This window comes from Chlamydotis macqueenii, chromosome 3, assembly GCF_036417535.1.
Source record: "Chlamydotis macqueenii isolate bChlMac1 chromosome 3, bChlMac1.mat, whole genome shotgun sequence".
Classification (NCBI taxonomy): Eukaryota; Metazoa; Chordata; class Aves; order Otidiformes; family Otididae; genus Chlamydotis; species Chlamydotis macqueenii.
Genome location: NC_141558.1, coordinates 66,437,137 through 66,464,752, shown reverse-complemented (window position 1 = coordinate 66,464,752; position 27,616 = coordinate 66,437,137). Strand labels below are relative to the sequence as shown.

Sequence of the window (27,616 nt, the reverse complement as noted above, 5' to 3'; positions counted from 1 at the left end):
CTGAAACTGCAGAGGATTCCCGTTCAAATAGAAGGCAGAAAATCAAACCTGAAGTCTTGGTCACTTAAGACAGGAGCTAGGGGATGTTTAGGTTTAAATGAGAAAGTTAGTGGAAGGAAGATGGTCAGTGGAGGAAGCTGATCAGTGCAGGAAGGCAGAGCAGTTCCAGTGCTGGAGACCTGGTGCTGTATGGAGAAGGCAGCTCCCCTGGACACCCTGCAGCTTTTCTTTACTCCTTTTGGGGAGGAAGCCTTTGGGAATGGCCTGGAAGGGGCAGGGAGGGCAGGCTGGAGCTGTGGAGCTGCTGGGATGTGAGAAGCACACAGCCACCTGGGCAGAGAAACACCATCAGGGCGAGCGTTAGACCTCGCTTCGCCCACTTGGTAATTACCTACAAATCACTCTCAGCATCCAGTCTCCCCGGCTCCTCTTTCAGTGGAACAAAGTGTGTGGCTGTGTGTACTTTCACTCCCACACCTTTGCTGTCTGCACAGGCTTTCCAAAAATAGTCTTCCAGCCAGCGCTAAAGCCTGCTCCAAGCTCCCCAGGCAGCACTGCATGACTTTTTGATGTAAAACCCTGGCACTTGAGGTAAGATACAGCGTGTCAGGGCCTCAAGGGCACCAATGGGTGTTACCTGTCCTGCACCTGCCACCCATGCACGTTCTGCTTTGGGCCCAGGACCTCATTTAAGCTCAGGTCTGGGTCTCCCATCCCTATCTGAGCTGCATTAGATGTGTTCCTGTCTCCAGCCCTGGCTGCTGCATGGACCTTGGATCTGCCTTGTAGCCTTATCTCCAGCCCCTTCTGCTGCTCCAGACCGGGCTCCTGGAGGGATTCTGGTGCCAGTTCATCCCCTTGCTGTGTCTGGGGCTGTTGATGGACCCTGTCCCACCTTTGGCTCTGCCAGCCAAGCTGAGACCCCGTGGGACTGTGCCCTGTTAGGGAGGGCATGGCCAGTGCTGGGGCCCCCTTAGCTCCTGGCCCATCCCCTCCTCATGCTGCTCCCTGAACCACTGGGGATGTGTGTCTTGAGCTCCCTGGCAACGTTTTATTTCACATGAGATTGTCCTCTGCAAGTGACCATGATTTCATCAGATTGTAGCTCACCCCAGAGGACACTGGATCCTGCCTGGACTTCCCATCCTTGCTGTGTCTTTCTTTCCCTAGCTAAAGGAGCAGTTTGAGTTTGCCTTTCCCTCAGTAAAACACAGCCTAATAATTTAAGCTGAATTTCTGCCTTGCTACAGTTTCCCAACAGCACTGGTGAGATGCAAATGTAAAGAAAACAGTTCCATAAGACGACTGGAGGAAGGGGCGCAAGACAGGTCTGCAGGGTCTGGCTAGGGAGCAGACAGGATGCGAGCGCTGGCTGTGGACCCATGATCACATGTGGCAGAAGACGTGGAAGTGGCTCATGTTGTTCCACGTTAAAGCAGGATCAATGTTTGTATTTCTGATAGGCAGGAGAAAAAGCTTTAGCCAGACCCAGTTTACTTACAAAACGGTTGTTATTTGTCTGTGTAAGCAAGTAAAATGGCTGCACACAAGACAACGGCAAATAATGGAAACTACAGGAATCTTGTTAATGTGGCACTAAGTCAGAATGGCATAAGGTCACTTTCTCCTAACACCAAATAAAGATCTTCAGGAGCCCCCAGGATCTCGTTGCTGGCTGCTCCTCTTCTTTCCCCAACAGAGCTACAATATCTGGTGTGCACATGTCCTGCCAAGAGCATCTGGACACACCACTGCAGTACGGTGCACCTTAGATCGATACTGCAGGCATCCTCAGCTGACTTTGGCCAACTTTGCAGGACCACATTGTCCAAACAGCCTTTGCAAATAATAGAAGCAATGGAGACTCCCTGTGTGCGGCACATCTCCCTCTTACAGGCATCCCAGGCCTGCCCAGCTGCAGTTAGATGAGGATACCTCTGCCCTCTGAGAGCAAGGCTAGTCTAGCTCATTGGCTCTGACGGGCACATATTTTCATGGCAGTCAGGCATAACTTGGAGGGGAGGGAGAATTTCAGGATCTGCAGCTTTCCCATGGGACAAAAGCATTTAAGCACCAACTTGCAACAACCCATCAGACCACCAGCTACTCTGCAGAGATTGAGATACCCATGGGGTGGCTCTAATTGCTAAAGGGGCAAATCAATTCCCTCGCAACTTTCACCATCCAGCATATTATAGCTCCACACAAGGTGTTATGAAATTACTGCTGGAAACAGAAAAGCTAGCACATGAGTGACTGAGTGATTTAATAATCATCCCTCTCGACATGTAGTTGGCATGCCGACCAGGACAGGATAGATTGCAGAAGAAAATTGTACACTTGTGAAGTACAAAGTAAACTCTTCTTTCCAGCTTCATACGTGAAAGGAGCAGCAGAGGAGTCTGCCTGCTCTCACCACTGCTGGGCAAGTCCAAGCCGTGTGAGTCAGGTCCTGAGTCTAATTAACCAAGGGGTAGGGGATAGTCAGTCACAGCGTTTGCACACATGGCGGTCATTAACTAAATTGGGTGACTGGTTAAATGAACACATTTGGGTTAGAGAAATACAGCAATCAACTGATGTATGCTTTAAACAACTGCAGTATGAACAGCAGAGCCCCAGGAGTTGCAGAACAACGACCCATAACCACATTTCTAACGGGGAGGCTGGAGCTGCTTTGCTCAGCAGCACAGTAATGAGAGTTTCTGTTCCTTGTTCTTAGAAGACCAGTGGTGAAGAAAAACAATTTGTCCTTTAGGTCAACTTCAGATTAAACTGTAACCCTGGAGGCACAGTGTTGTCAGGTGTCCCTGCTCCACTCCTGTGTGCAGGCTTATCCCAGGATGTGCACCAGAATGGTTCATAGCAAAGACTGGGGCAGCACATTAGTTAAACATGGGCGACCAGGAATGCTGCTGAAAAGAGCAAAGATCTCCTAAGGTCACAGCATGGCGTCCTTTGCCTTGTAAACATGAGCGCATGGTGTTCTGCTACTCAGTGTGCTTTGCACCCTCACAGCATTTAATATCTGGGCAACACTCAGTTTGGGCATTCAGCCACAGCAGGAGACCCTACGAAAAGCTTTTTCAGACCTCCTCGTCTCTACCTGTTGCTCTACAGCCCTTCCTCACTAGCCCTCAGCTGCAGGGATGGGGCAGGCAGTCACCGGCCAAGACAGCGCAGACAGGCAGCACTTGCCCTCTATCTGTGCCCCAGTTTCTTGGTGTGCCTGCATCCCAGCATCAAACGTCACCGCCTTCTAGGTGGATGGCCAAACTAGAGCTGCTTTAAAGCAGAGCATGTCCCAGCTTGGAGAAAGGTTCAGGATGACAGATCAGCATCCGGCAACACTGAAGACTGCAGGGTTGGTGCAGGAGGGAGGATGCAGACCACGCAGAAAGAAGTACAGAGTGGGAAGATGCAGCAGGGGATAACCTATAGCACACTGTCAGGAACTGGGCTTCTTCACATGCACCCTGCAAAGGGGCTGTAGTCTTTGAACAGGCAACGGGGTGCTGTCCCTGCTTGCTGCATGATGCAGCTCCAAACCTGTTTGCTCCCCAAACCTGTTGGGATGCAACTGTCTGGGATGTGTTATCCCTGGGGACTGCCCCATGGGTTCAGCCTGTCCAGAGCACTCACTGCAAGGGAAGCATGCCCACGCCTTGTACCCAGACCTGGAGAGGATGTTAAGGGACTTGCAGGAAAGGACTTTTGCAGGCTCTCCAGAGAGGCTCAAGATAGAGTCCCTTCTCCCACTGCTTCTAGTTTAACTGCCCTAATCTCATCTCTTTTTCCTAAGCTTGCTCAGTTGTGGGGCAGGGAGTTGTGTCTATCTTGTCTTGAAGTGCAAGTCATCCTCCAGCCAGGTCTCTGCCAGCCATGGAAGAGGTTGTACACCTCCTGACAATTTTGGCAGGCTTGGGGTACCTGGAGCTGCTAATTCTGCTGGACTTTTTTATTCCTGGCTCATGGATTAGGGACTCTTCTTTGAACTGTTGGTTGTGTGAACCAAGCTGTGCCAGCTCTGCTGCCACATCTTCTCAGTTGCTGCATTTTCCAGGCATTGTTTCTACAACACTTCCAAAAATTCAGCAATTTTTTCTGCTCCCTGCCACCCTGGGGTCAAAGCTTTTGCCCAGGAGCTATGTGATATGCAACTGTGTGTTACGCACCTTTGACAACCAGCCACCTTTCAACCTCTCAGATGCACCTTCCATTCTTCTGCTGCAGTGGCTTCAGATGAATAAAGAGCTCATTTTCTCAGTTAAGAGCATAAGAAGAGTCGAAACTCACAGCAAAGACCCACTTCTTCCAGAAAATCTCTCCCTGGAAGCAGACAGTGGAACAACCATGATGTTCCATGCCCATGCAGTGGTGGCAGCAGTATACTCACTCCATTGGCTGTCACATTGGTCCCTAGAGCGCAGCGGCACGTGGCTGTGACCTTGCAGGAGTACGTCATAGCCCCTTGTGCGGTAGGCGCAGCCTCTCTGCGTGCCAGCACTGCAGGTCTCATCACTTCCTTGTGTCTGTCCTGGAAAAGCCCTTTCCCAGGTGGAGAAAGGGACTTTGTGGGGAAATATTTTAACTTTTTCCATCCTTTGGAGGACACTGGTGAGCAGGTGGTCCTCACCTGCAGCCCACCCTTTCTCCCCAGAGTGCTCACCTCCTTGTTTGCATCTATCCAGAGACTTATCTCTCACCCTCTCACCCTCTCCATACTCCCTGCTCCCAGGTCATGACTCGACACAAGCTGTACTAGAAAGCACTTAGGTGATGCACAGCAAGCAGGCTTTGGTGCTTCTGGGCATCCCTTACACAGTGGGTCACCAATGCTTTCCTGGGGACCTGCTTTATGATGCAGCTGGGCCAGCTGGTGATCAGTTCACACTAGACAGAGTTTGTTGGAGCATCTGAGATGCTGCATGGTACCCCCAGACTAGAAATGACAGTGTTTTCACAGCACCCTTCCCACAGCCTCCTTTCCTGATGTGGATCTCCCTCTCAAATGCCACAACAAGAGAAAAGGACTCTAAAAAGAGAAGGTGCCTTGTGCTGGGTCCACTTGAAATGGGTCTGTTGTGTGCACACAGGGTAATTTCTTTGGCTCTACTCCAAATGAAGAGTTTCACTGTTACTTTTGACAACCTTTTGGCGAGGTCTCAAAGTCCAATGAAGTGGATGTATGAAAAGCCATGGGAAGTTGAGCTCCAAGGACAGAGACCGCTTTTCAAGCTCATGTTGCTGCTCCTTGGTACATAGCAGCTCTGAATGAGCAAACTCCACAGAAAAACATGAAATTTGAGGATCTCTTGCTGGAAATTGGTGGCTTTGGCAGATTCCAGATTTTGATTTTGTTTATCCTCTGCCTCCCAAGAATCAACCTTCCCATGCATTTCCTGCTGCACAATTTTCTTGCTGCTACCCCCTCTCATCACTGCGCAATTCCACACCAAGAGGAATTTGTAAATCTCACCACGGAGGAAGTTCTGCTGATCAGCATCCCCCAGGAGCCCGACGGCACTTTCCGGTCCTGTGAAATGTTCTCACGGCCTCAGTTTCACCTGCTACTCAATTCCTCTCTGCAACCAGAAAACGACTCCATCATCCAGCACTGCCAGCACGGATGGGTCTATGACCACTCGCAGTTCACCTCCACCATCTCCACCCAGGTAACACGTGGCCTGTGATCTAGACAGAAATTAAATTAGCTCAGTGTTTTGAGCAGCAGATGAAGAAGTGCTCGCTGGGTGCACAAAGTCAGAGGGGAATATTTGCATTTTTACCAGGGGAAATGACTTGTTGAGAGAAGATTTCCTGGGCTGGGGAAGCTCTCTGAAGCTCAGAGTTAGAAGCCAACATTTATTATTATTATTAAGAGCATCTTGCTTAGATTGATCGTTAGAAGCCAACATTTCTTGTTATAAGCATCTTAATTTCTCCAGGTGATTGAGAGATTGGAGGTGGAAGACACACATATAGGATTTTCTGTGCTTGGGCCACATGGCATTTGCACAGAAATGCACTCTGTCAAGATTTCATACAAGCCTCTGTCTTGCTTGCTTGATTTTCCAAACACTTTTTAACTTCTATTCCCTTGGCCATCCCTCCTCACTAATCTGTTGCTCTCAAGCCAGTTGTGCTCTCCAAGGGCCTCCCGCTGAGATGAAGCATGCTGGCCAGCCTGCCCGAGGTCCCTGCCCATCAAACATTAACCACCTGCCTTCTGAAATGCTTTGCTAAGGCTACGAGTGGGTGTTAATGCTTTACCTTCCTTGAAAAGTGGCCGAAAGCACGGGAGGTCTTAGGGAAGGGGACAATTTTGTCAGACAAAAGGGGTATGGTAGGGTCTGAAATGGTAGCAACTGACTGTCTCAGTGAGAGCAGGCCCAAATCTTAACCTAGAGCTGGTGCCTCCTCCCCACCACCCAACCACTCCTGGTTTTGGCAGGCACGGAGGTAAGGGTCAGATGTGCTGTTTCAGGGAGAAAAGTGCAAAGCACCCTTGGGGGAACAGGCAGGGGAGGTGCTGAGCATGGAGCCTCGTGATGCTGCACCCATGGTGCAGTGGCCTCAGGACATGTTCAAGGGGCTGGGGCTTTCTCTGAGGTCTTTTGCTCTTGCAGCAAGAAAGGTTGCTCAAGGTCTGGCTGGCCTTGTCAGAAAGGCTGGGTTGATGATTAAATTAAGTTTTGCCAAGTTTGCACATATAGAAGATTAACTCTGCAGCTTGGGCACAGCATTCTGTAATGATTAGCGACATTTGCACCTCCAAGAAAGTAAAATGATGCTCATTAACTTAATTAGGGTGAATATCTAGACCAACTTCTCCGTAAAAATCAGTACGGCTGAGAGAGCTGGGGCTGTTCAACCTGGAGAAGAGAAGGCTCCAGGGAGACCTTATAGTGGCCTTCCAGTACCTAAAAAGGGGCCTACAGGAAAGATGGGAAGAAACTTTTCAGCAGTGCCTGTTGTGATAGAATGAGGGGTAACAGTTTTAAACTGGAAGAGGGTAGATTTAGATTAGACATAAGGAAGAAAATCTTTACTGTGAGGGTGGTGAGGCACTGGAACAGGTTGCCCAGAGAAGTTGTGGATGCCCCATCCCTGGAAGTCTTCAAGGCTGAGTTGGATGGGGCTCTGAGTGACCTGGTCTAGTGGAAGGTGTTCCTGCCCACGACAGGGGAGTTGGAACTACGTGATCTTTAAGGTCCCTTCCAACCCAAACCATTCTGTGATTCTATTCTATCCATTAGCATCAGGAGCAAGTATTTGGTCTGACTCCCACCCTGCTCTCCTTCGTCCCCGCACGAACAACTTCAAAGGAAACTGGTCAAGGCAACAGTAACTGGGTATCAACAGGATATTCCCTAGCAAAGGTTGAGGCATGTCTTAAGCTCACTGCAATGCAGCACCCTGCAAACGCCCATCTCACCAGGGTGATCCCAGGAGCACGACAGAAGGAGCTAGAGGAGGCACTCACCCAAGTGGGTTGAAAGCAGCTGTCACAGGAGTCAGGAGAGGAAAATGGAGATGTCTCCATGATGAGTGGTACCCAGGAAAGCCTTCTGATGCCCAACGAGTGTCCACAGAGACTCTGTCACAGTAGGGACAGATAACTGGGAAGCCTCTGAGTGTAGTAAGATGCAGTTTTGCATTTTTCAGCACTCTGGCACTGTCCTATGTGCAGTTTAGTGCAGGATTTTACTCCCTCAGATTCGGCTGAAATAAATTGCAAGACACAACGGCTGACCACTGGAGGGAAGGGGTGTGAAAAGGCAACTGGGCACTAAGTGTCATTTTGGCCTTGTGTTTCAGTGGGACCTCGTGTGCGAGCAGCGTGGACTGAACCAGGCGACTGCAACCTTCTTCTTCATTGGCGTAACGATGGGGGCCGTGGTATTCGGATACCTTTCAGACAGGTTTGACTCCTTTCGGGCTGTTCCTCCAGGGCTTCAGTTTCACAAACCTGTGACCTACAAAAGGCCATCAGAGGGGCAAAGAAAGGAGAAAACACAATCATAAAGGGAGAAGCCAGCCTCCCACATGAAAATTGGATGAAAGTCATACCGGGAAGCAACGCAGGGGCTAAATGCTCCATGGATCAGCCAGTTAGCAGCCCACCAGAGAAGCAGCTCTGGCCTTGGTGAGGAGTAAGATGCACTACAGCAAGGACCACAACGCTGTGGTCAGCATTGCTGCAGGTACAATAAAAAGTTAAAACATCCACTGTCTGTGAGACTGCTTTCAGAAAAGACAACTGTCTAAAAAAGGGGAAAGGTGGCTAAAACAAAACCAAAACAAGAGGCTAAAAGAGGTTAACTCCTTGCAAGTTACATGGAAATTGGTTAAGGATACCCAGGTGAGCGGCTCAGAGAAAAGCATGCCGTAGCTGAAAAAAAAAAAAGTCTCCAGAAAGCAAAAACTGACTCTGTCATTACTAATGAAGCAGGGTAAAGGAGCTTATTAGAAGCAGGGAAGAATCCCTCGAGGAAAAGCTGAGGCAATGAGGAAAACAGGAACAAATCTGCTCTCTCTGGTTAAATGTTAGAATGTGGTAATGTAAATCTGAAAAACATCTGAGTAATAACTGAGAAATGGCATCAATTTAGAAATGAATTATTTTTGCAAACAGCAGAATCAGGAAATGTAGCAGAGAATACATAGTGCAGGCACGCAATGAGGATGTGATATTCTCTGTATGCTGTGCATTATTTAATATCTGAGTTTTCTGCATGGGAAACTGCTTCCCAGTTTCCTTCCCCTGGGAGCAAACAAGCATTAGTGTACAGCAGGCTACAAAATCACTGCAGAGCAGAAGGGAAGCAGCTTCACAGTACGAAGCACCCAGAGACCTAGCGCTGAAGATGGGAATTTTTACATCCGTATATTTGCATATCAGTACACTTTCACAAGGCCCCAAGACACCTTGCTGATCTTCAAACCGTGTGTCTTGGCTTTGTATCAAAAACAGTTTTGTAGCACAGCTGGAGAGAAAGAAATTCAGAATCATAAAAAGGAGCAGGACAAAATAAGGCAGAAGAGAAGGTCTCTGCTAGAGCAAAATGAAAAATAATTTGTTTTCCAAATAGATGTGAGAGAGAAGAGCCAGTAAAAGATCAAGGCATAAAAGGAGCATCTGGAAATAAAAAGGCTGTAGTGTGAGACATAAATGAGTTTGTGCGCACAGTGGGAAAACATGTCAGGGCAGGTGTTGGAGCCGGGGCTTTGAAATAAACTGACGGAAGAAGGCAGAGAGAAATACAGCAGGTGAATGCCAGTAAACTGCGAGGAGCAGGGAGTGCTCATCCTAGAGCCCTACAGAAGCTTTGGGATGAAAAAGCTGGAAAACTATGGGCATTGTGTGACCTCCCCAGCAGAGGACTGGGAAGGTATCACGTATCAAATCAGTTTTAAACTGGTTTCCAAAGAAGATCTCAGGAACTATGGTTCAAGCAGCCTGACATGTATCTGTACCAGGCAAATTAGTAGAAACTCTTCTGAAAGATCGAGTCAGTGGCCTCACGGGTAGATCTGACACATTAGTGAAGCATCAACAGGGTTTCTGCAAAAGATCCATGCCTTAAAAACATACTGGATTTCTTTGAATGTGCTAACAGGCATGTGAACAGGACAGGTACCATCAAGATGGATTTCGAGAAGTTTCCTTACCAAAGGCTCCTAAAGAAACTGAGCTGCCCTAGGATAAGAAGGAAGGTCTCCACATGACTAAACAGTTGATTAAAAGCCAGGAAGGAGAGGGGAGATGTAAGTGTTTGGTTGTGTCAATGGAGGGAGACCTGTGGGGACCTGTGCTTGGATTTGTGTGCACATGTACAAATTATCTGGAAAAGGAACAAGTGGGTAGGTGATGCTGAGTGCCCAGGCTGGTAGAGATGGGATCTGAGTGCGGAGAACTGCAGAAGGAGCTTAAAGAGCTCTGTGACTGCATGGGAGCATCAAAAGACAAAACTTCAGCGTAGATTACTCTAAAGTAAAGAGAGAAACAATTCTAACTTCTCATTTAAAATGGAGGCCTCTGAGCTGACCAAAGCTGCTGAGGAGCAAGACTTTGGGGTTACAACAGACAGCTCCAGGCAAACATCCATTCAGCAATGAGCAGTGGCCAGGGAAGCAAATGGAAAATTAAGAATCATTAGGAAAGGAATATAAAAGTAAAGAGAATATTACTATGCAGTAACACGTAAGTGCATGGTGGCATGGTGGCCCCACATCCTGAATATTGTGTGCAGTTTTGATTTCCCTTCACCTTCCTTCCCCATGGACACAGAAGAAATGGAGAAAATTCAGAGAAGCTAACAGAAAAGACCAAGCTATGGCCTGACTTCCAATTAGCCAGACCAGGACCCTTCAGTCTGCTAAAGTGGCAGCTAAGGCAGGTCCTGTGAGCAGCCTGGAGCACAGCTGGCTGTGCACGGCCCACCTGAGCCTCCTGGCCACGGGGCCCGCAGGAAAGGCTTGCAGCCCAGGTGATCGCTGTGGGGGGACCGCATCCAGTAAATCTGCAGTAAATTCGGCAGATCTGTTAAACCTCAGGTGTCGTGCACCCCACCTCCCTGAACACCCCTTAAGAGCTGATATCCCATTAGCTCTTTCCTTTTCTCTAACAGAGAAGAGGTCCCACTTCTTTGTGCTAACAGTAATGGAGAGATTTCATCTCTAGTGCTCCAGGGTGAAAACCATCTGGTCGTCTAATTTTGCTGCAGTTCAGGTTCCTTTTATTCTAAGCCCCTATAGGCACTTGGATTTGAGAACATCTCTACTGACAAACTTTACCCTGGTAAACCCTTCAACAGCCTTCACTGTGAACATATATCTATGCAAAAAAAATATATATGTTGTTTCTGCCCTTGTCTGCTCTTTTCCAAACACTCCTTTTGTACCTTGTCCTTGTATTGAATTGGCTGCATGATGCTTTGGCAGACTTCCAGACTGTGATATTTATGAAAAAGGCTTTTTTATTAATTTTTGTGCTTGTGCAGTTTGCTCCTTTTGTTACATTTTCTCCACTTAAACTTTCAGAGGTTGTGCTTTCCTACCTTTCCCTTTGAAGACAATTTTAATGGCATGATTGCTAGCAGTCGCCCTGTAGCGTGCAGTTCAATCCTGCCAGCTCGCCTCTGGTTTCCCTAGCAGGTGGCAGGCATTTGCTGAGAGAGTCTCGTAATGGGTCCATAAATAGCTGCCTCGCACCCTGCAGGGAATCTTATGGTTTTATATCTTTCTTACTGTGTTTTCAAGAAAAATCTTTAAAACATGTATCTTCTTTCTTAGGCAGTTACCCTATTGGAAACCAGATCCAGCTCTGGTGTGTTTCTGGATGTTCGCAGCTCTGACCCAGGGGCATTACGATGACTTTTGCAAACTGGTTCTGTTTAAATTTCAAAGCAGATCCAGGAAACTGTCTGACTCTAAGCCACAAGTTGTCTTTTCTCCAGTAGATTAATTAACTAGCTGCTGCATGAAGTAATTTATGATAATTTTCAGGAATGTTATTGTGGCAATATGTCCCAGCACATGATTTTTTCCCCTGGAGCAATCATTTTTGCCACCATCCTTCTCAGGTGGCCACTGAGAGAGTCCTAATGCCACAATCAGAGCAAGATTTGAGTCCCTAAAGACTGAACATTACCTGTTGACAGGGTTAAACTACTACTCCAGTTTGTACCTAAGCTTTTGTCACATGCAGTGTTGATCTTCATCAGAAGATTGATGCCTTATGCTCCATCATCATTTTTGGATTTTCACCAGAAATACATACACACACATTTGTCTCTGTGTGTGTGTATAGATGTGCATTTGTGTGTATTTCATTTTTTGTATTTCGCCACACGGGATTCTGCACCAGGGGTAAGATGCTCCTACAACTTCCAAAACCCTTGGGGAGTGACCTCCTAGCAGATTCCTCATAGATCCCTTAGGACATCAGGACTATTTGCACATGCAGGCTGACAATTGGATTCCTTTTATTTTCCTTTGGGATCTTTGTTTTCCTTCCAAGGACTGGGGTGAGAGTGTCACAGTTTTCGCTCCTCGAGAGCAGTGGCAGTGGCTGGCCCTGAGTGAGCCACAGGAGGAGGACACGCTGAGCCAGGCATGGGGACAGCCACTGGAGGGAGCAGGATGTGCCAGCACCATGGGATTTCAAGCTGACATCAGTGCTTTGATGACAGCGTTGAACAGGGGAGCCCCATGTATTGTTTTGATCAGTGCTGCTCTTCCCACCGGGGAGCCTCGTGCCCGATGCTTACAGGGCAGGCTGGCTTTCCGAATGGGATTGCACCACTGTGGCACCAGCTATATCCAGACCTGCTTCTTCCTCTCCAGGGCATTGCATCCTGCACTCTTTGCAGAGGGGGCAACATTTTCATTTTCCTTTTCGAGTCTCTGGTTTGTCCCATTTCAAATCCTACTCCTGGGACAGGTTTCCAGCTGCTGTAACCCAGCCTGTGCTCGTGGCAGGTTCGGACGGAAAGCCATGCTCCTGCTGTCGCTTGTGTGCGCTGTCGTATTCGGGATGCTGAGCGCCGCCTCCGTCTCCTACAGCATGCTGGCCATCACGCGGACCCTCACCGGGGTGGCCCTGAGTGGCGTCTCCCTTATTGTATTGCCTTTGGGTAAGTACGTGGGGGGTTTGTGGGTGCTCAGTTGTACAGGGGGACTTCTGACAGGCAGTGGGTAGGTAGGGACTTATCTACCAGAGAGGGCAGAGCTAGTAGGAACTGGAGTTTGGAAATCATTATGTGTGCCATTTCACTACAGGCAGCCAAAAGAACATCCCTCTTGGGAGGATCCAAGAATTACCATTTGCTCTTACTGTAATTAATGCTTTAACAGTCTACTAAAAATATAACAACCACTTACTAGTACTTCTGCTGCAACATCAACACTTGCAATCTACGCTACTCAATTCCTGTTAAGGATCATCAGTAGTACAATAAAAGCCATAGGCCAAAGCGTCTGCCCCTTTCCTCCAATACTGAGCTCTCACCCTTTAAACACAGTTAAGATAATTCACCAGCGTTGCCGTGTCCTCGGCAGGAGGAGGACGGTGTGTCATTCGCGGGGTGTTTCTACCTCCCCAGTCTTTAGTTTGCTCACAGGTTCCATATGTTCCCAATCCGTATTTTTAGAAAGAGTGGGGGGAAAGAACCTCAAAAAAAGATCATACAGAGCTAGGCAAAACTGAAGCTGAAGAGTTTAGGTAATTATGTAATAAAACCAAGCTCCAAACTTCAGGGTAGCCAACAGAGCACTGGATGATTTGGTAGATACTGTTGGGACGTACTAGTCAAGGCCCATTGTACCCAAGAGTAACTTACAGGGGAAGCAAAAATTTCCAGGGTTTTTGCAGATAGAGCCAAAATGGCTTCAATACTGGAAAAGTCCACACAAGACCTGACAAATCCCAAGGCCTGCTATGTTTTTTTTATTGTTATAAAGGTTGATGCCTGCAAAGCAAAGTAGAGCTTGGGAGGGACATTTCTGATTGTTAGAGCTTGTAGCAAGATGTTGAGATCTTTGGAGAAAAACTGACTTTTAGTTCACACATACCAACAAGGAGACCACTATCTGTTCTGGCTTCACATGTGCATCAGTATCTGCTTCGGGTAGATTCCACATGAACGACAATTCATCTTAATATATTTGTTTCATCTGGAATAATGAACAGGCAGAGAAATGGGAAACTGTGCAGGTAAGATTGTTAGGCCAAAAAAAAAAAACTATCTGATGAAGAAGACCATTTGAATGCTATTGAATGGGATAAAAAAAAGTACCACCTAAGGTATTTTTAGCACTTTTTCTTACTATATGTACAGTATTTCTTCTTTTAAGGCTTTATTTTAGTTGCTTACAGCTTTGCAAGAGGTTAAGCATTGTGGATGAACATTTTAAATGTGCCAGATGTTGGCCAAACAGTGGAACTCCCCTGGAGGAGAAGACCAGGGACATCACCTCACTTTGCCCTTCTTAAAAAGCCCTGCAGACCCCTTCCCAGATAAGTCCTGCGTGCCCCAGCTGAAAGCTGCCTCCCTCTTGCAGGGATGGAGTGGGTGGACATACAGCATCGCACATTTTCCGGGATCCTGACGAGCATCTTCTGGAGCATCGGGAACATGCTGCTGGCCATGGTAGCGTACTTGGTGCGGGAATGGCACTGGCTGTTAGTAGCCGTAACAGGACCTTGTCTTCTGAGCATTGTCTGCCTGTGGTGAGTGCCGCAACTTGCAGCCAGACGGCTGGTGGGGATGGGAGCGGGCTGGGATTTGCCTCCTCTGCTCTGTGAGTGTGGCAAATGTCACCACGCTGATCCTAGGATTGGCTCCAGCAACCCAAAGAGGAGCAGGACTTGTCTGTGCCCTGCACTCAGATTGTCGAGGCGCGGCAGCTCTTGAAAACTGGAGTGGCCTGGGTTTCATCTCTCCTCACTTCCGACAGGGCCGGGAGCCGAGGCTTTGGGGACAAGGAGGAGGCAGGGCTGTGGCTGAGGCAAGGCAGTTGCAGAAAGGATTTGGTGATGCAAGCACTGTCAGACGTGGCGTAGAGCAATCAAAGAGACCCCAAAAAAGGGAGGCAGGGCCAGGTCAGATCTCTGGCTTTATTCCCTGGTAGACTCAAGATAAATAATTTATTCATCATCTGGCCCCAGCTCATTAGGGAAGATACCTCTGGTACCAATTTTTCCATATGAGCCAATGACATCTGCAGGGCAGCTCAGGTGCATTTATCTCTGCATTTCCCATGGCCTTTCTCAGCTGTGTAACCATCCTGAAGGGTCAAATACATCCACTTTCCGTGGGCTATTTTTCTCCTGTAGCCTTATTTAAGAAATACCTGACATCTCTTAAGCCTTAAAATGGGAGATGATTCATTTAATCAAATAAATTCATTTTCCTTCTTTTTTTTTTCATGTAGTAACACAGATTAGAATACGGGGTTGATTCACTGATACTGTGACTGTAATGTGAAGTGTATTGGATCAACTTATTCGATGATTCAAAAGAGTTATTTGAATGAGCAGCTCAGTTTCCTGGCTGGACACAAATCCCATGTCGAAATAAGCAAGCAGGTATTCCCACAACTGCCCCACTGACAACATTCAGAAATGGAGGAGTGGGTCTCCTCCACCCTAGGGTAGTTGTTTAGTTCCTCTTGGACACTGGTGTGGTACTGGACGATGCTGCAGAAATCACAGACGTGACTCTCAGGGTGATGGGGAGGAGTAGCTGGAAACTATGCAGAATAAGCTCTGAACGTTCAACATATGAGCCCTAAAATTATATGCATAATCACTGAGCAGAAAAAGTGATATCCAAATACTAAAGTGCCTTTCAACTCCCATCAAAGAGGCTTCTAGAGACCACGAGTTGCTTGCTTACCATGTCTGTCCATCAGCATGAAGCAGTAGAGTAAATAGCTGCATAGATCTAGCAGAAAAATCTCAAATAATACTTACGAAAAATGGGATATAAACTGATGCTGTTGTTAACCAATGGCTCAAAAAAAAAAGATGTATTGTTTTGCTAGTGATTAGGGTTTTCTGGAAAAGAGTAACATCTAGTATTTAACTGATCGAGTCCAAAACAACCAAAATATGTGTTCTGCTGACTTTTTCAGTCTGAGCTCTTTCTCTAGGACAACCAGGCGTAATATATTGAGTCCTGGGAAGTGCTGAAATCCACAGATACTTTTGGACCCACCCTTTCCCAGATAGCTGATTTTTTTTTTTCTCTTATGTTAATGCATTTTATGCAGACCAGTTCTCCAACAAATTATACTGTAGTCTGATCGAAATTCAAGGACCCAAGAGGTCAGTGACTGCTGGATATTTAAAAGTCCCTCAAGTAAGGAATCAAAATCCAATTTAGCACACTCTGTAGATATAGTTGACACAATGTCAGAACTCAGTTGAGACGCTAGACAACCAAAAGACATAATATTATACTCTGGAGATGGTGGCAATGAGTGCAAAATGCCATGTTTCACTCTTTATATTTCCCAAGGTGCACTGGGTTATAAGCTTATGGGAAAGACTTGAAAACTTTCCAGAAGACCAGTTCTGCAAATGTTTTTGCTCTACACATCCTTTTCAGCTACTGCTTGAATAGTGACAGCAGTGGTTCAGTAGTTTTTTTTGTGACCTGATTTAAGGCAAACTAATCACCAACAGCTTACAGGCTCTCAGAGCACTCCAGTGAGACTCCAGTGAGAGATTTTCGACAACTGCGTGACCTTGGTAGACCTCATACCCACATACTTCTTCAAGGTTGAAGTCTTCCCACTAACTGCACAGGATGCTCAGCTGAAAGTCTCCATGAGAACAGCAGATTCTGTTTTCTGCTTCTCTCAGGAGAGATATTTGGGTAGCAGGAGGGAGGTGTTGGCTGCTCTAGCAGAATGTAGCCACTGTGGGGTATTTCCAGTGTCTTCTGGACCCTGACCACTATGCAGACCCAAAAAATACCCTCTAGGCCAGATGGGATGCACTGTGGTCTGGGAAGCTCCAGGCCAAACAGGGCCATGTAGTCATTAGTTGCAAACAGGTGCAAGATCAGAGAAAAAGAGAGTTGCAGATGCTAGTTTATGACAAGTGCTGGATCTTTCACTGGAACAGACAGCAAAATAAGAGTCACAGGACTCCCACCCTACACAGGTCTGCTAAGCAAACCTCTCAGAGCTGCTAATGAGCTCTACAGCAGTACAACATCCCTTGCTGCTCCATGACTAGCACAGATACTTCACTGGGGGTCACAACCACAATGATTTAAACCCTAGTTGACAGTCTTGTGCAGAAGGCTTTTACTTATTGTGAAAAAAAAATAATTTTAGCAATTAACAAAGTAAGTATGGAGCCCCCTAAAGCCTTTCTACATAGTAATGTTTTATATCCTACAATTTCAAAGTTTAAAGAGTCTCAAAAAGGATGAAAAAACATAAACTCTCTGGGGACAATTTTAAATGATAAGTGTTTGAAACTTCAACCAGCTCAGAAAATTCAAGCTTTGATCAAAGATCACATGATAAAAAATGTGTCTAGACATACTTCAGTTAGCAGACCGCACTCCTTTAAGGGTAGAATAGCATGTATGTGTACCAAGGGAAGCCCATTACTCTTATTCTCATGCACCACAGTTGCTATTTTCAGCTGAGGTTGAAGTCTCATAGAGAAGATCCTTTCTCTTTGGCCAGGGCCATGTATGTGGGATGGAAAACATGGAGCCCCAACAGGAACACTGTCTTGTCTCCTCGCACCAGGTGGGTCCCAGAGTCTGCCCGGTGGCTCATAGCCAACGGCAAAGTGAAACAAGCCCACAGGCATCTGCTTAGATGTGCAAGAATGAACGGAAGGAAAGACTTCGCTGTCTCACCAGAGGTGAGAAACTGAAGATGTGGACACCTGTTCTTCCTCTACCATTTTCTCTCCCTCTGTCTTTCTTCTATTTGATACTTGAAGCAATGCTCATCCTGCAGTGTGATCCGTGGGGCGCTGTGGTCTCCATTTTACTCTAGAAAGCAGCTACATCCAATCCTAAAGACAAAGCAGCAGCTCAGCTCCCATAAGGCCATAAATCCCCTTCATTAGGTGGAGTGTCTTTCCATTCATTATTGCCATGATAAGAAGCCTCAATGCACTGGCCACGGGACTAAATACACAGCGAGAGAGAAGCACAGCCTGAAAAAAATTAGGCAGAGGCATCACTCCCACAAGAGAAAGGAGAGCGTGCAGGTGCATGAGCAATTTGTGCAGCTTAGTGTTTGCCTTCTTGGCTGCCGTAGCGTTTGCCAAGTGTTGGTACAGTGCTAGCAGAAAGCAGCACACATGAATAGCATGTAGTTAGCATGTTTCCTCTCATATTGCACTAGAGATACGGCATGTGGTGTTATCCAAAAATGAGCCTAGTCCACCTCAGGCTGCATTTAGTGTACATGTGAGACTGGAAGATTGTCAGCCATAATGGTGAATGTAGGTGTAAAGAACATTCGGCACAATCAATTTTTTCCCCTGGCTAAAGCTCTGCTCTCAAATCAGTCTGGCTCTGCCAGTAGTTTTAAAGGGGCAAGAGTAAGGTGTTGGGCAAAGCAGGCACGTACCCACTGGTTTGAATCCATTTTTGCTTGATCCCAGATGTGTAAAGGATGGAGCAAAGATGCTCAGCTAGATGATTGAACAAATAAAGGGGAAAGAGAATCCTAAAAAAATAGCCATGTTTTCAACTCCAAAGCTCAAGATATGAGGCTGATCTGGAGATCTTAATCTTGTGCTAAGTTCTGTCTTTAAAATGTATTTTTGCATTCAGACTCACAAATGTTGAGACCCTGGTCTGTGATGCTTACTTAAGGACATGCTGGTGGCTCCAAGAGATGGTGATAAGCTCAAGTGATGTCCCAGCTCTAGGGAGGATTCAAGGGCCGGGCAGAAACTATTCTCTCCCTTTTGAGAGATCCCAAAGCATAGTCAGTGCTCACAACCACCCTTCACAGCCAGGCTTGGATGGCAGCACATCTGTCACCTCCAACTAATTTGGTTCACATGATTTGCCTTGACTTCTCAAGAGCAACAAAGCTCAGCTGTGAGATTCAGTGGGTACGGAAGTTTGTGGTTCATTCCTTTAATGGCCATTGTTTTTCCTCTTATCAAAAGAGGAAGATGGGAAACCTCTGGCACCAGCAGAGGAGCTTTGTGCTTTGCTGTAATGGTCCAGCTGCATCTCTATGCGCACCCAGTGCTCCTGCATCCACACCTTATCCTGGCCAGCATCCCATTTTTTAAAAGCAGTTTCTTAATATCTGTTGAAGAATTGATTAGCCCTTTTGATTTACAAAAGAAATATGTTGTTTGTTTGTGTGAGAAACTATGAATTTACTGGCTGTGGCAGACAGGAGTTGAGTGTGACTCTTCCTTGCCTCTAATCAAGCCAGTAGCTCTGATTAAATACATAAAAATAACAGGTTATAACCTCTTTCATTCAGCTTTGGCTGACAACTCTGTATTTCAGAGTGCAGTGTTTCCCCAGGAAGGGCATGGGCTTGCACCCTCATATGGTTCTTATGGTTAGGAAATGCAGCTGGGACTTCCCCACTATCACAGCCTTGCACCCAGTCACACCATACTGTGACCCCTGGACCACGATCAAGAAAGGCTTGCAGTTGTGACACCTTGCTGGATTCATGATATTCATGGATATGGACATTTTTCTTGTCCATATCCAAACATGCAGGCAATGCAGGACTGCCTGATTCTAGTTTGCTTAATTGACTTCGCCGTGCATCAGTGTGTTTTGATGGCTTACTGAGGTAACAACTGATTTTTCTTAGTTCAGAAGACTGAAAGACATATAATCTTTGGATAACTGCACAGCACGTTACTGACGAACTCTCCAGTCTAATAGCATTGTCTTATAGAACTGATTAAGGAATTTCCTAGTGTGAAGTTCTTTTTTCAGTATGAAAATCTTTGTCACTCATCCAAAAAACTGCAAAGAATAGTATGCAATTAGAAATAAAATCTTAGCTCTTCCCTAGTGAGACATGCTGTTACTTATAGCTATCCTCTTCCCTCTCCTAATGCTTTCTTTCATTTTGTACAATTATTTTAACCAGAGAGCAATTTGGGCTGCGATTTCTCTTTTATCAGGTATTGCTGCAAGCTCCCAGCCCCTACAACTGTTCAGCACCATCTCAATTGTAGGCTGCAGATTCCCTCACCCTCCTCCCTCCCCAGCCATCACTGAATTACGTGCATTTTAAGGTTCTTGGGGTTCTTGCTGTTCTGGTTCTCCCAGTTGTCCTTCCACATGCCAAGAAATCTGGCTAACAATGCACACAGGAAGATGTTTTCCATGTCAGTGTCTTATGTTAATATCAAATCATGCAACTTAAAGGGAGGACAGACTGCCATCAAGGCAACTTGAATGTAATACTGAAATTCCCAGCATTGCAGAAATAGTCTGTTATCAGTGCAATGATTCGTCCTATGCATTTGGATTAAAAGACTTACCTGTCTGTGAAAAAGGTTTAAAAAAAAAAGCCAAAAGTTTTAAAAAATAACTTACTTGCCATACTGCAGTATTAATAAAAGTTACCAGATCCAGAGATGGGTGTATAGAAATAAAAGAAAAACATGGGTTCAGCAAACCACTAGATGATGTGGGAAAGGATCATTGGGGTGCTAAACAGGCAGACACTCTGTCCAGTTCAGAAAGTCCCTGAACAGCTGGAGGTGGTGACATTTCTAGGGGAATATCTCTACATGCTTGCCTGGCTCTCCTGTAGGCTCCACTGCAGGATGCTGTTGGAGACAAGGCACTAGAGAAGATGGTCCTCTGGTCCAAGATGCTGCAGGCCTTCTTCATCCATCCAAGTTGTAGATTCCCTATGTGGGTCTGTGGCTGGGATTAAGTATTTATGCAAAAGCTTTGGCTGAGGTTTTGCTTTCTCTGAAAAGGATACTGATATGAGAATACATGTAACTAGTTAATCAGATCTCCTTGAGGAGATCAAGGTTTCCTGTGACTCATAACCTCACCAGTTTTAACCGTCCTACCCTGCATTTGCTGATGATGGTGAAGCAAGGCTGTCCTGAGAGGAATTCATCTCTCCCAGTGCGAGGTGTCCACATCATCACTGTCTTCAGTTTCCTTTACAGTCCACAATCTAATGAATAGTCGATGGAGGTTAGCCCATGCTTCTTCTGGCCATATGCGGTTCTTTGCTCTAGGATAAAATGACTCCATCACTTCCACTGGAGATCTCCACTAACTACACAGTGAGCCTAAGGCAAACAGCTTAGGTATGGCTGCATTGCAGGCCTCTAGCTGTGTGAATTTCTCGTACCTCTGCTGTGAGTAGAACTTACCGTCTTCTCCTGGTAGTTACCCCTCAATCAATTGCTAAAAAATTTTGTGAATAAGCACCCTCTTCTTCCTTATGGGCAGGGCTCACTTCTCAGTGCCTGACTTTTTCATATATTCTGCATTTATATAAACAGATGGATAAGTAATCACACTGTATATAAATGCACTCGTGAGAATAAAGCGTGCAGCTCACTGGTAGCACCTGTCTGAGACCTGACGTAACAGCAGGCAGCCACATGGGGAATCAGCCAACACTGACCTCACTAACACCATGATCTGCCGTTTTTCCGCAACCCTTTCTGCCACAAGGGGTATGTAGATAAGCAGGAAGAAGGGGACATGGGAAGAAAAAGAGGTCTAAAATGGTAGGCTACCTATAAAGTTGTAGGAAGACGTGCCTCTGACAATATATGCCCAGAGAATTGTTCTGCAGTGGGAAAGCATGGAAAAGCCAAGGTGGAGCTGCAGCTGGGAAAGGCAAAGGCCCCGGTCTGTCTAGGGTTTCATGTCTGGATCCTAGGGCAGCAGCTGAGCTATCTCCTTCTTTTCATCTCTCCCAGGCCCTCAGAAGGATGGCAACAGAGAAAAAGCCAGGAAGGAGTTACTCCTACATCAGCTTGTTCAGGACACCAGTCCTGCGGAAGATCTCTCTGTGTTCTGGGGCTGTGTGGTAAGTAGCGTCACTTCACCCAGGGCATTTGTCCTGCAGTTCTCCAGCTTGATTTCCCTAATCCGCGTCTCCACACATTCCTTGCAGGTTTGGTGTTGCCTTCTCTTATTATGGCATGAGCATGAACCTAACTGGCTTTGGACTCAACATGTATCTCTCCCAGTTTGTCTTTGGCATCATTGAGATTCCAGCCAAGATGATCATGTACGTGCTGGTGAATCGAATTGGACGACGGCAGAGTCAGGCGTGGGCACTCATCCTGACTGGACTATGCATAGGAGCCAACGTCATCATTCCCAAGCGTGAGACGTTCTTCCGCTCTATGCAGTACTTGCTAAAGGGGAGGTTTCCATTCTGTGCAGCACTAGAGAAGAAGAACCACTGATCTTGTCCACAGGCAATTCTGTACAGAGGTGTCCTCCACCTAAAGGGCATCTGTGGGACAAGGTTGCTAATGTGGGCTAGCCCCAATATCTGGTGGCAATAGTGTCCAGTCACTGTGAAGTGGCTGGTAAAGGTCCAGTGATGGCAAGGTGAAGTGTCTATCTTTATTATAGACATTGTCCAATGGGAAATGTCAGGACCTATCCTTTCATCAGTTCAGCTTCCACTTGGCCTAATAGTTACCCAAGTTACTGATACAGACTTTGGAGACAGCAGCTCCAGGGCTAGCAAGCTCCCTGTTTTGTCTGCAGGAGCACTGAACCTTCTTCCTTCTTGCACCTGAGGCCACAAGAAGCTTCTTCCTAGAGGTTGCTCTTTGACCATTGCCATAAATGTCTTTTCCTTCCTCCTAGCCTTCACCTCCTTGCGCTCCGTAGTAGCCATTATGGGCAAAGGTTTCTCAGAAGCTGCATTCACTACCGTCTTCTTGTACACCTCTGAGCTCTACCCCACCGTACTGAGGTAAGAGATGCCACTTGCCGGAGTGCACAACCAGAGCCTTGGTGGGATGTCATCCTCAGGTCTTCAACACCAGCCCAGCAGGACGTGCCGTTGGCTAGAATGCAGGACAGATGCCTTGCCTCTAGAAATAGCAGTTTCTAGGAACGACACATACTCACAAGAAAGAGGCAGAACGCTACTCTTTTTTTTTACCAGGGTTAGGTTATGTTGATAGGGAGGTGTATCAAAAGGTGAGGAGTAGTTTGTGTGGGAAGATTTTTGAACTCCATAAGGCATCAGTGCTTAGTAAAGGCTTAGTTCCCTGTGATAATCTGCCAATAACTGTTAAAAGACCCCCAAAATAACCATTTGAAATATCAGGTTTTATAAGGGACCCATACTATCACGTTTGACAGTCTTCTGGACATCAGATGATATTAAAGCAGGGATTAAAGAGCCTTTCAGGAGGAAAAAGAGAGCTTATTTGAAGTATCTGAGTAATGGTGGCATAAAACCAGATTTGGCATCAGCATAGTTTGGGATATAGCTGATACTGGTGAAGGCAGTCACCTCAGGCTTCTTTGTGAAAGTCTGAAGACACCCTGATGGAACACAGCTGCCTTGTGCCTTACTTCACCTCTGTCCCTCCCTGCCCAGAGTACCCTCCTCTGCCATTTTGTCCTTTAACTTTCACTGGTCTGTTCCATGTGGGGAATGATGCATATTTAAACAGGGCACACTGACCTGCTACTTTTCTTCTCAGATTGGTTTGTATCTTTACGTGCTCAAAGACATTGACAGATAAAGACAAAAATGTTGGTTCCTTCTGCAGCACTTTGCATATGCACAAGTAGGTCCTAGGAACCTTGTTGTCACTGTGAAACACTACCCATCCCCTGAAAATCAGTAAATGGAATAGCTCCTAGGTCTTACTTTTGGCCTCTTCTCCAAGCTCCCCTGGGCTTCCAGCTACAGCAGGACCAAAGGTGCTCACAGGTATCTCCAGTACATGCCACCTGCCTAGAAGTACCTGGGAGAAGGAGAGACTTAGGTCTCCTCTCAGCAGATCAGAGGACTCAGTAGGGGATGCGTACAAAGTGCACTCCAGGTTTTAGACATTTAAAGTGGAAACAACTTCAGAGCAGGTATTTTTAGTGTGGAACTGCACCTTCTTTCTCATAATAGATATAAATCTATTTCTCACAGCAGCTACAGTTGCTCTCTGGGAAATATCATTGTAGGAAGATACAAAGAAAGAAAAAAAAAACAATCTAGAAAAAATGTGGCAGAGGAAAAACCTGAGGGGAAAAAGCCTCAGTGCTTATAGAAAAATAGGGGGAAGGGGCAGAGGGTCTGCACTTTTTCCCAAGGTCTGATATGAAAGAAGTACCCATCTCTTTCTTGTGGTGGCCCGCACCACCACGGTGCCCTACCTTTCCAGGCAGAATGGGATGGGGTACACCTCCTTCGTGGCACGCCTCGGTGGGGCTTTGGCCCCACTTGTGTTTCTGCTGGATGAGGTGTGGAGGTCTCTGCCCGAGGTGACGTACTGCGGTGTAGCAGTGTGCTGTGGCTCGGTGGCCTTCCTGCTCCCAGAGACGCTCAACGTGCGCCTGCCTGAGGGCATCGAGGACATCGAGAAGCCACAGTGAGTCAGCTCCATCCCGCCCTGCACACGGAGTCTGCTGAGAGAGTTGGGGGACGCTCCTCTCTGCTGCCTGTAATTCCCCATCTGTGGGTGGCAGCAGATGAAGGGACAGCCGGGTGGGGATCGGGGCTGTCAGGCTTCCAGTTCTTCTGTCCATTAGGCCAAACGTGCTTTCTTTTCTTCCAGAGTGAAAGGGCCACCACAGATCAGTGCTGTCGAGGGCATGCCGCTGCAGTCTCTGCTGAAGTGAGGGACTCCGTGGGACAGCCACCGTGTAGGACGGCAAAACTGAGCTGTGCTCTGACCTGTCAATAAAAGAACCTTAACTGTCCACCAAGTCTCTCTCTGCAGGGAAGTGGGGCTGAGGACACTGGAGGAAGGAGGCGGATCACAAACCAGCTGCAGGGAGCTGACCCGCTCTGTAGTGTGGCCAGGAGCAAGAACACAGAGGTCTAACAGGGCGTGGAAATAAAGGCACCCTGTGCTAAGCTCTTCCAGTCTTTGGCCTTGCTGGACTAGCAGCACCCTTCAGATCACGGCACAGCCTTCCGGAAACTACAATCCATTGGTTTACACAGCACAAAAAACACAATGCAGCAGTAAAAACTGCTGAGTGTGAATTGTACAAAACCAAATAATCTCAAATAAATCTAACCGGATGGTGGATAAACCACAACTGTAGCTACCAATATTTCTTGAATTTGGAAATGGTCTGGACATTTTTCACGCTGAGGCTCAAAGCCAGCAAAAAGCACTGGCGGGAATCTCACTGAGAATGGGACAACCGCAAGCATTTGTCCCACATACAAAAAGAAGAAAAAAAACTTTGCAGATTATTTAAATCTAGTGTGTATGCAATCAGTGTCCTTTAAGCTAAAAAAAAAAAAAAAAAAAAAAAGCTACCTCGCTACAGGAACTTTTGCACAGAATATTGAATAATTCATTATTGGGCTTCATTCTGCTTACTGGTCTAACAGATTAATCTTAAATTTACGGGATGCCTTTGCCTCTTGCACTTAACTTCTGCAAACAGCAGAGATGAGCCACCATTTATTACCTGTAAATTTGGAACCCTGACAAACAGCACTTTCCTAAATTGGGAAGTGGGAACGGCCTCAGCATCCGAGTGATTCCCTGGGCCATGAGGATTTTAAGCTAAGCCACGCACAGGCTTAGCTTATGAGGAGGTAAGAGAGAGATATGGGTACGAGGATAACACAAACTGAGGATGCCTCTGGAGGTGGGTGGGGAGGCCCGTCCAATCCCAGGTCGACGAGCGCCTCCTAGTAGAAATAAGCTGCCTGGCAAAATTTTATACATCCCCTTTTTACTTTAAGGCAACAAAATGAATGCCAACTCCTCAGAACCACCCTAAGGCCGAGATAATTTTGCGTATTATTTCCGTTTTAAAGATCGGGTAAAACAACCTGCCAAAATCCCTGGGAAAAGAGCACCTCCCTGTGCACAGCCTTGGATTCATCACTGGCAGACCAGAGCCAACGTATCAGCTAGCTGCAACGCGGTAACTCTACTAATAGAGCATGATCTCCCTTCAGAAGTGCCACGTGCCGAGCACTTTTTGGGCACCTTTTCAGGGCATTTCCCTACCTACAGCAAATACGCGGTGGAGATACCCCAAGGTGCTTGTACCATGAGGCAGCAGGCAAACTGTGCCACAGAGTAGAGATTAGTAAAAATTTCCAGGTTTGGACAAGCCTGTTACCTCTCACCAGGTCATGTTTAGCAATTGCAGGAGTTTTCACATGTTCTCTATATACCTGTGAGTATAATAAATTATATTTGTAATGCTGTCATCGGTTTCTGTCCGGAGAGCAGTACAGCCTCACCTTATTTTGGCCATGCTGCTAGCAGCCCGAGCAGGCAAACACTGCAGCACTTTCCTCTGAGCCATCACAGGGGGCATGGCAAGCTCTGAAATTCACTTTCAGAGCCAGTCACAACCTGGCAAGTGCCAGTCCAGGAAAACTTTTGATAAAAAAAAAGTTAATATTGTGCTGCAGAGCAGGAGAAAGGTGACATTTAATATCTCAATTTCTTCCCCATCTCTTTAGTCTTATCAAAAGGACAACAGATGGGGTCCCAAAATAATGGGGTTGAGGGCTGACAGCTCCCATTCCCACTCTGCCCATGCAGGAGTGTACCCAGAGGCTTTTTTTCCCTCACAGCCTCACTAAAAAATTACCATGGCTTACTTCTACATGGCGAGGCTGAGACAATATTGCTTTAAAACCCTTCTTCTTGAGGAGATGTTTTAAAATCCAATTGTTTCTGTTTTATATTCAGGAAAAAAACTTTTAGCTTCAAAAAGACTAAATTCTGTATCCTGAGTTTCATCCCAGTAACAAATAGAATACACAACAGCATTCCATTTTAACAACTTCCATTTTGGCAATCAAAGTTGGTAAAAAAATTATTTTTCATTTCAATGTTGTTATCATCCATCTGGCCTATAGTTTAGTATTCTGTGCTTTCCTCAGACTATTAATAAAATCAGTGTTTTACTGTACTAACTTGGAAACACTGATTTTTTTCCCCGTCCATAATTCTTTCAAGGTAAAAAGCATTTCATTAAAAACATTTTTTAACAACTTAGAAGGAGAAAATGAGATAGCTGACATTTTTTAAATTACATTTTTCTGTTCTTGGATCGCCAAACACCTTATGCTGGTCGAAGAAGAAAAGGCAATAACCACACACTTGATTTTCCTTCAGCAAAATGTTCTTGACTTGTTGGAAATACATCGTGATTTATAGCAGCCAATACGAGCATGCAATGCTGATGTCATCCCTCAAACTATGTCTGTAGGAAAAACAGAGCATTAACCGAATCACAAACTCAGTTTCCATTACTGATAGGTTTAAGGCAAGTGTGATTGATTGTCACGTCACGGTGGGGTGGAATCTGATCTCCAGGTGCTGAATTTGTGAGTGTCTTTGGTCTGCTGCAGACTTGTTTAAGAGAAGCGATGGTTACAAACAAAAAGACCTTTTCACAAACAGAAAAGCCCAAGTAGATAACAATGCACAAGAAGGTAAGAACACATCTTTAGGAAAACTAAAAGATATCCAGAAAAATGTGGTTTGGAGAGTCAGACCGTGCCCGCCAGGCCCTTCCCCGCCGAGCCCCTCCAGCGCCAGCCACTGTCACTGTCAGTGTCACTGCCACCTTTCCCCTTCATCCTGAATTTCACCGGGTTCCCGCCGGACGGCTGCTGCCCTCCCTACCCAGGCGCCCTCCGAGCGCAAGGCCGCGGGCCGGGCCGGGCCGGGCCGGGCCCAAGACCCAGGGGCCCGGCAGGACTCTGGGGCCCACGAGGCCGCCGCCACCACCCGTGCCTGGGACTGGGACTGGGACTGGGGCCGGGCCTGCACCGCCACTGGGACCCAGCCGCTGCTACCGGGCGGTCCCAATGACGTCACTGCCTTTTCCGGTAGCGGCGGGTGGTTCTGCTTCCGGGCCAGCCCCGCCTCCCCCCCCCCCCCCCCCGGCCGCCGCGGGCAGGCAGGAGCGGG

General features: G+C 46.7%; 1 protein-coding gene across 1 annotated transcript; it reads left to right on the top strand.

Annotated features, from left to right (window-relative positions):
• Positions 1-5,297: 5,297 nt before the first annotated feature.
• On the top strand, positions 5,298-24,332 carry SLC22A7 (solute carrier family 22 member 7). Its single transcript, XM_010123992.2, has 10 exons — positions 5,298-5,675; positions 7,822-7,925; positions 12,487-12,641; positions 14,068-14,236; positions 17,281-17,398; positions 21,440-21,549; positions 21,637-21,851; positions 22,347-22,455; positions 23,876-24,082; positions 24,269-24,332. The coding sequence occupies exons 1-10, from the start codon at positions 5,298-5,300 to the stop codon at positions 24,330-24,332; spliced, it is 1,629 nt and encodes a 542-aa protein (XP_010122294.2).
• The last annotated feature ends 3,284 nt before the right edge of the window (positions 24,333-27,616 follow it).

Excerpts from the sequence above, each read along its gene's own strand:
- SLC22A7 (XM_010123992.2), top strand. The coding sequence starts at position 5,298 with ATGAAATTTGAGGATCTCTTGCTGGAAATTGGTGGCTTTGGCAGATTC. Across the intron at positions 21,852-22,346 it reads CAACGTCATCATTCCCAAGC|CCTTCACCTCCTTGCGCTCC; the intron begins GTGAGACGTTCT and ends CCTTCCTCCTAG. Across the intron at positions 24,083-24,268 it reads GAGGACATCGAGAAGCCACA|AGTGAAAGGGCCACCACAGA; the intron begins GTGAGTCAGCTC and ends CTTTTCTTCCAG.